General features: G+C 38.1%; 1 protein-coding gene across 1 annotated transcript in view; it reads right to left on the bottom strand.

Annotated features, from left to right (window-relative positions):
* Positions 1–233: 233 nt before the first annotated feature.
* The window catches only part of Dhx40 (DEAH-box helicase 40), a 40,798-nt gene continuing 31,913 nt past the window's right edge, over positions 234–9,118 (bottom strand). The window contains exons 13-18 of the mRNA XM_038327988.2: positions 8,300–8,414; positions 7,251–7,359; positions 5,299–5,393; positions 3,526–3,595; positions 2,379–2,607; positions 234–747 (exon numbers count right to left, since the gene is read on the bottom strand). Coding sequence (XP_038183916.1) covers positions 608–747; positions 2,379–2,607; positions 3,526–3,595; positions 5,299–5,393; positions 7,251–7,359; positions 8,300–8,414 — 758 coding nt within the window. The 3' untranslated portion in view covers positions 234–607. The remainder of the gene's footprint in view (positions 748–2,378; positions 2,608–3,525; positions 3,596–5,298; positions 5,394–7,250; positions 7,360–8,299; positions 8,415–9,118) is intronic.

The raw sequence follows: 9,118 nt of genomic DNA, 5'->3' as shown, positions 1-9,118 counted from the left end.
TTCCAGAAAAATCAATTTAAGGAGTAGGATTAATTTAAGAAAAAATCCTTCCATAAGCAATTTTATTTACTAATTGAGTCTTTAAATATCTATAAAGCTCTGGAGCAATTAAATGGTTAGATATCTAAGTATTGCTGAGTAAAAACCTCTTGTGTAAGTTTAGCCTTCTGAAGGAAATGATCACATACCTGATACAACACTATTCTAATAGCAATAAGAAGGCCTTGAAGAGATTTAAGGAAAATAATCTTTAATGCATCAATGTAAATGGAATACACGTTGATTAAATACAATTCAGTGTTCTTTGAAAATACCTGTGACAGCATTTTATACCAGTTAAGGCCAGCAAAACAGAAGTAAGGAAAATATTGTATCATCTTTCAATGGTTTCATTACCATTGCCTGTGATTATGCAACCCAATCTTTTCTTTCAACATGTCATTTGTTGGTATTGATGAGATGTGATTTATAAATTCTGATTTGCTTTTAGCTCACAGGCGAGGAACAGCTGCTGACCACTTCCTCTTGCAGTACTGTCTGAAATAACTGGCAAAACAAGCACATTTCCTGGCTGCTTTCCTACTTCCTGAATTGGATGGTCCACTGCTTAGCCTGTTTCCTTTAATGTGTCATTGTGGTCCTGGGTTCTCTGCTGCTTTCTCTCAAGGAAACGAGCCCGTGCATCTGAGATAGATTTGTCATCATTTCTTCTTTGCATTTTCTTTAGAACTTCTTTTGATATTCCATCTGAAAACAGTGCAAAGATATTCTGATTTTCAACATCAAGAAAAACGGGCTAGGAAGATGGTTTGGTAGCATGCACTTGTATAGCAAAATCAGAGGTGGAGACAGGCAAATACCTAGGAGCACCAAAGCCAGCTAGCCTAGAGTACATTGTAGCAAACAAAGACCCTGTAATCACCAATAACTGAGGCTGCCCTCTGACCTCTGTCCGCATGCATACACATGTTAACATATGAATACACACATCATAAACACACAAAATTTTTTTGTTTTTGTTTTTTGTTTGTTTGTTTATGTTTTTCAAGACAGGGTTTCTCTGTGGCTTTGGAGCCTGTCCTGGAACTAGCTCTTGTAGACCAGGCTGGCCTCGAATTCACAGAGATCCACCTGCCTCTGCCTACCGAGTGCTGGGATTAAAGGTGTGCGCCATCACCACCTGGCTACAAATATGTTTTTTAAAGAGAAAAGATCATCAAGGTAATTAAATGTTGTCTTGATTAAAGTCTGGCTGAAAGAGCACACGGGTGAGGATGCTGAGTTCAGTGGTACAATGTATACTTCACATGAACAAGACTCTAGGACTACCACTACAATAACAAAAAGTACATGGACCAGCAGGTAAAGGTGCTTCCTGCCAACCCTGTCAACCTGAATTTAATCACCAGAATCCATGTGACGGGAGAAGGCTAACTCTCACAAGTTGTCCTCTGCCCAAACTTATATAGAAAACACACACAAATAAATAAATAAATGTAATAAACAACAATAACAAAAAGATTCATGAAGGCCAACAAGTCAGAAAAACTAACCCTAACTGAAGCACATAGGACAGTATTATAATACTGCAATAAAACATCTAGTGATTACCATATTTAAAAACCTTTGGATGAGCCAGGCATGGTGTTTGTGTACTTGGTGATACCAACACTTGGGAGTCAGCAGTAGATAAATCTCTGTGAACTTAGGCCAGCTAGGTCTACTTAGCAATTCTCCAGTGAGCCAGAGTTACAAGGTGAAGTTCTATTTCAACAAGAAACCTTTCTGTGACTTCTTGAGCAACATGTTCTACCATCTATTTCCCAGGGATGTTAAATATAATACAATTCATCATTCTTCCTCAAAAAGTTGTGTCAAAAAGTTTTTAATGTATGTGATATAAGTGTGTTTTATACTATAGTTCATCACCACAACTGTTTATATCTTCCATCTATAGTCCTAACTGTTCAGAAAACCTGTTAGAAAAATAGAAGTTTGGAGGTAATAACTCACAAAATTTGATAAAATAAAAACAGTAAGTAAAACTGGGAAAAATAAAATTAAAAAAATGAGCCAGGCAGTGGTGGTGTAGACCTTTAATCCCAGTACACAGGAGACAGAGGCAAGCAGAACTCTTGAGTTCAAGACCAGCCTGATCTACAGAGCAAATTCCTGGACGGCCAGGACAATTACTTGACAGAAGAACACTGTCCAAAAAAAAAATAAAAACACTGGGAGAAGACGGTTTCAAAGTTAAGAGAACACCAATAATCCCAGCATTCAGGATGCTGAGACCACAGAATTACCACAATTTTAAGGCTACTCTGGCCTACAAAGTAAACCCCATCTCAGAAAAATAGAACAAACAATTCACTCACCCTTTAGCTGCTTCACATTTTCCTTATTTGTCCATTTTCTTCTTGCATCTTCTCTCATTTCACGTCTAGCCACACTGCTTAAATCATGTGCATTAAGTTCATGTAACTTGGGTAGTAAGTCTCTCACCCATTCATAACGGATTGGACATACAATTCTTGCATAGACTTTGGTGGTAACTAATACTTCATGGAAAATAATCCATTCAAGTTTGGTTTCTTGTTCATGAAGCTATAAATAAATATAAGGCTTAAATGAATATAAAAATTTTATTTAAGGATAACTATTACTAATCAGCCCTATTCTACATTAGAGCAAGAAAAAAAGGAAAGCCAGGACTATAGAGAGAGACTCTAGCTCCAAAATAAAAAGAATATCCTGAAACCTTCTGAATGTTTTATTTTCTTCCTATAAAACAGAAGTCACAGCTGGGCGGTGGTGGCTCATGCCTTTAATCACAGCACTTGGGAGGTAGAGACAGCCAGATCTCTGAATTCAAGGCCAGTCTGGTCTACAAGAGCTAGTTCCAGGACAGGCTCCAAAGCTATAGAGAAATCCTGCCTCGAAAAGCAAACAAAAAAAAAAACAACAAAAAAAAAAAACCCAAACAAACAAAAAACAGAAGTCATACGCTAACCAATACCCTTAAGCTCTACATAAAAGAGATGTAAAAATCTGAAAATGAAAACTAGAAGACACTGGTATGTTAGTACTACACTCTTATAAATGCCTACCTTTTATTGAGAATAAGATGAATTAGGGCTGGCAAGATGGCTCAATTGACCAAAGCTGATTCCCCGTGGTGGAAGGAGAAAACTGACTCCTGCAAGTTATTCTCTGGCATTAACGTGTGTATGCCTCTCCACACTCCCCCAAAATGTAGTTTTTTTTAAAAAAAAAAAGGTACTTTAAGGGCAGGGGAATGTAAAATTCCTGCCTTACATGTGCAAGGTCCCAGGTACTACAAGAGAAAACAGAACAAAAAAACAAACAAAAAAATAAAAAATAAAAAACCCACAAAGGCAATTGTTGCAAGGCAAGGTGGTGTAAGCCTATAATCTCACTACTTGGGAGGTAAAGGCAAAAGAAGCTTGAATCTAGCCTGAGCTACACAGAGATCCTATTTCAAAAAAAGAAAAAAGTACTTACTGCTGAGGAAGGGTGAATATGAACTGGACTTCCACGCCCATCCATTGTGCAAAACGTTCTGCCAACAGATCTATACATAGGAAAAACAAAGGATAAAGACTAAAATAGCAAAGCAATAAGTTAACTGTTATATAATATTTTACTACTAAAATAAGCAGAAGTTTACCTGGGGAAGAACCATTTAAGTAACAAACAATATTGTCACAAGAGCTAGTTTAAAGAAGCCATATAAACACTTGCCCAAGCTCAAATTATATATTCTCCTAATGAGTATCTATACAGTAAGAACCTCTTTTTTCATCACAATTCTAAAGAAAGGAAGCTGTTATTACAGAAGAGATTTAACTAGTGGGTTTATACCTTATACCTTTAAAAATATATATTAATGCATGCATGTGGGCAGAGGTGCATGCATGCTTTGTCATATGTGGAGGCCAAAGGACAACTTTGGAGTCAATTCACCTTCTACCCTTATTTCAGTTCCAGGGTTCAAACTGAGCTCATCAGGTTTGCAAGGCAAGCACCTTTATCCACTGAGCTATTTTTCCAGCCCTACAATTATATGTTTATGTGAAAGTAACTTCAGACTGTTAGCTCATCTCAACATTTTCTTCAATAATTTTGTACATGTGTGCATGTGCCCATGCATGTAAATAGGGAGAGCAGAGGTCAACACACACACACACAAACACACACACACACCTTTATAGCTGTCCACTTTATTTTTTAAATTAATCCCAGCACTCGGGAGGCAGAGGCAGGCGGATCTCTGAGTTCAAGGCCAGCCTGGTCTACAAGAGCTAGTTCCAGGACAGGCACCAAAACTATACAGAGAAACCCTGTCTCGAAAAACCAAAAAAAAAAAAAAAAAAACTAAAAAACAGGGTTTCTCTCTGACCCTGAATCTCATTCTGAAATAAACTAAATTTACAGAAAATTATAACGTAAAGGACAAAATATTTTTTTTTTCTAGAAGTACTGAGCAGTAAATTGCCAACCCAATACCTCACTGGTGCATTATTACCAAATGCTTGCCATTTTCCTTCCTAGTTAAGCCACTAAACCAGAAAATTAACACTGATGCATTATTAACATCAAATCCTAAGACCCCACTGACATATTACCACTGTCCTAATAATATCTTTTAAAGCAAAACGACTCAATTTAGAGTCAGTACCACCTTTATTTTTCATATCCTTCATGCTGGAACACTTGCTCATCCTGACTTTCATAGTGGTATCACTGTTCCCAGGCTCTCTCAGATGACAGTGCCAGGAGACCAGACGTAAGCCACTATCCCTGCCAACTCTGAGTATATCTAACTCCTTTCGCCATTATCCGTACAATATTTACTTATGTGATCCATAATGAATTTCCCATTACCAGTGTTCCTACTTTCCTTACAAAGATACCCTTACTTTAACCCATCTTAATTGAGTCCTGATAGTCCCTATATCTAAGCTTTGCCAGGGATGCCATTGTCTTGTTTGGCTCTTACACTCTACCTGGGGCCACAAAACTACAAAACCCCTTGTCATTTGCTTTAGATGTTGACACATCTGCCTAGTATGTACTCTCTTCCTATCCTGCCTTGACTCCAGTACCCCAGTTTGAATCACAGTACTTCCCTGTGCACAGATGATAATTATGAAAAGATTTCTTATAATTGTTATCATCACCACAGAATCTATATCAAACCTTCAATCTTTAAATATTTTACCACTGCAATTAGATACAGTAGTGTTTATGAACTTTCTCAAGCATAATGCGCACCTTCGAGCAACATTTTTGAAGTAGCCTGCACAAAGACATCTTCGTAATACTTCATGTTTAGGCCCTTCAAAAGTCTCTCTTGGGAAATCACTTTGCTGTAGAAAGAATATGTATTCAGTGAAAAAGATCACAGGACAATATGATCTAATCTTTTTTCAAAGTTCACATTCCTAAAAGCTTCTGGGTAATATATTGTAAGAAGGATTAGATTTAGCCTTGTACCCAAAATAGTCAAAAGACACACAGTATAAAATAATTGACAGAATACTATGTATCAGGCAACAAAAGGAGACAAAGACCCAAGAGACAGGAAATTAATACCAATAAAAATTCTGACTATGGCATAAGATAAAGAAAATCCAAAACCAGGCGGTGGTGATGCATGCCTTTAATTCCAGCACTATTGGGGGAGGAGGCACGCAGAGGTAGGTGTATTTCTGTGAGTTCAGGCCAGCCTGGTCTACAAAGCAAGTTCCAGGACAGCCGGGTTATACAGAGAAAGCCAGTCTCAGAAAAAAAAAAAAAAAGGGAAAAATCCAAATGGAACCCAGAAGGAAACAAAGCCAAGAGACTGAAAAGACCAAAGTGGCTGGAATTTGGAGGAAAGAGTAAATTCAGGAGAGATATTCAGAAACGACACTGGAGATCTGCAGAAAATAAGTATCTGCCCAAGTAATTAACCTCCCAGAAAAATAAGAATGCTTAGAATCTCACAGGGCTAAGAATGATGCTATAAAACAAAACAAAACCTTCTAAGGCCTGGTTTTGGATAGAGTATCTAGAAGGGGATTAGCTTTAATACCAGCACTTCGGAGGCAGAGGCAGCAGATCTGTGACTTTGGGGTGGCCCTAAGATATACATGGAGTTCCAGGCCAGCCAGTGCTACACAGTCAGACACATATACACCAAAAACAAAACAACAAAACAAAAAAAACCAAAAACTGCACATAAAATATCATGAAACATTGAGAGGTATATATATTATTTTTAAAATAGTTATTTTAAATTATGTAAATGTATGTGTCTTCATGAATATGTGCAGGTGAATACAATAGAGAGGTCAGAGGCAACGGATTCCTGGGAGCTGGAGTTACCAGCAGTAATGAATCACTTGATGTGGTACTGGGAACTCATGTGCAAGAGCAGTGTGTGTACAGTCCGTCCTGCACTATTATTCTTGCAGTGTGTGTACAGTCCGTCCTGCACTATTATTCTTGCAGTGTGTGTACAGTCCGTCCTGCACTATTATTCTTGCAGTGTGTGTACAGTCCGTCCTGCACTATTATTCTTTCTTCTTTCTGTTCTTTTTAGACAGATTCTATTAAGCCTTGGCTAACCTGGAAACATAAACTAGGCTGTCCTCAATTAACAGAGATCCATCCACCTGCTTCTGCCTGGAAGGTGCTGGAATTAAAGGTATGCACCACTAAGCCCAGCCCAGACCTGTTATCCTGATTTTAGTAATGCCTTAACAGGTATGTGCAGACGTCAAAACTCCACAAACTGGGCATTTTGTTAAGTGTTTTAAATGTATTTACATTTGCTTAGTGAGTGGACAGGTGGACACACTCATGCTGAAGCATAATTATGTGTGGAGGTCAGAGAACAACTTTTGGGAGTTCCTGAGATCAGACTTGGGTCGTTAGATTTGGTGGCTTGCACCCCTACCTGCTGAGTCATCTCACCAGCCTCACACGTAAAGCTTACTATGTGTCAACTATTCTTCAGTACAACTATTTAAAAATATTTTCATTTCTTCAGATATATTTCTGTACTGCTACTAGGATTCACTACGTCAGAAAGACGGCTGTACAAAGCAGCATGAAGACGGAAGGTGGCCGACTAGAAAAGGTGGCATAAATGAAATGTACATCACTGACAGTTCAGTATGACATTGACAGGCTTAAAATGCTAGTCAAGGAAACAAAGCAATACAAACTACAGCGATCACCTGTTTAAGTTTCCTGATCAGTTCCCGGAGTTGAGCTTCCACACGAAATGCAGAAAATAAGCACCGCCAGTGAATCCAGTGCTTTTGGCACCACGAAGCTGGAGCTCCACTACAACACAAAAATACTCGTGTCTTGAAAATACCTTCTATAAACAAAAGACAACAAAGGTCCTCATTTCCTTTACTAAAAATGGACAGCAGTCATGTGTTGTATCAGGGTTAGGGTCATTGCAACCTCAGCACTTGAGGTAAAGGCAAAAGGTTCAAGAGTTCAAGGTCATCTATTAAACAGCAAGTCTGCCGCCAGCTTAGGCTACAGAAGACCATCTCAAAAAAAGCAAGCAACCAACCAAACAACAACAACAACAGCAACAACAACAACAAACCCCAAAAGGAAACCCATAAGCAAAAGAAGAGATCTGGACAAACACTAAAAAAAAGCGTTTTAGAAAATATGACCAAAAAAAAAAATTATCAGGGGCTGAAGAGATGGCTCATCAATTAAGAACACTTGTTCCTCAATCTGGATTTGGTCCCCAGCACCAACATGGCAGCTCACAACCATCAGTAACTCCAGCTCCAGGGGATCCTACGCCTTCTTTAGTTTCTATGGGCACCATGCAAGGCTGTAGTACATATACATACAAGCAGGCAAAGCACTCATATACTTAAATCTTCTCAAAGAAGGGGAAAAATTGATAAAAAATAATGTCAGGCCCTCTGACTGAATTTTAAAAAATAATTTGTAAATGGGTTTCTTTTTACATATATAGATTAACAAATATATAATTATTTAATCTAAGTATCTCCATAAAAAATTCTGTAAAAATCATTTTCAGGAAGGATTTGAGGAAAGAGGAGAACTACTATTTTCAATAAATGGCTACTAAATGACATGACAGCCTCCTGACAATCTCACTGATGTTAAAAATACCTTGAAGTCAGTTTCATCCCATTGACCTTTACTGTCTAAGGTCATAAACAGTAAGTATGTAATGGAGCTGCAGAGCAGACTGATGTTTTTCAGAACCAAGGACCAGCTCACATACCTTGATTTGCACTGTTCAAAAATGACAGCTAAAGTTGCAAAGTCATTAAATCCTCCAGCTTTTGCTGCCAATTCTCGATGTCTCTGTTCTGCTTCCTTCTGGTACTCTGGATCAACTAAAAGACAAATCAAGAGACAGTTTAGTTTTAAGTCAAGTGCCTACATTCACTTTGCTTTCCTTTTCACCATGTTCAACAAAATCTGCCTCACTCTTGAGGTAGAATTAAATTAGCTCTTCTTAGAGAGTCCAGTTTCTTCCATGAGTATTGTAATCATCCCATGTCCTGACCCATTATCCTCCACTCCCCCTACATTGTTTGCAAGACAGATTATCTTCCTAAATAGCTCAGGGTGACCTGGAATTTGGAATGTAACCCACCATGGCCTTGAAATTCTCTTGTCCCTGCCTTCCAAGCACTGGGTGGTACAGAACTACAGAACTGTACCACCCACATAGCTATTTTTCTTCTTTTAAATGCATGCTAGAGATTTACAATAGTCAGCATTACTTCTCTCAATTCAGTTTTTAAAATAGCATCTGGAATTTACTGTCTAAAAAAATTCATGGTATATTATAAGCACAGTTAAAAGGGGTATAAGGTAAAATTTCCATGTCCAAAGTCTGTCACATGAGCAGTCTTCAGGGCTAACCACTATTAGAGATGGTCCCCAACTCAGAATAATCTAACTTTATAATAGTGTAAAAGCAATATAATTTACACTCAGTAGAAACTACATTAATCTTTTCCCAAATTTCAACACAACAATCTCTCCCAACGTTAGTACCATATTGAGCCTCTGCTCCTAGTCAGCCATGCAA

The sequence above is a fragment of the Arvicola amphibius genome, chromosome 4, assembly GCF_903992535.2.
Source record: "Arvicola amphibius chromosome 4, mArvAmp1.2, whole genome shotgun sequence".
NCBI lineage: Eukaryota > Metazoa > Chordata > Mammalia > Rodentia > Cricetidae > Arvicola > Arvicola amphibius.
This window is presented reverse-complemented; position numbering and strand designations above follow the sequence as displayed.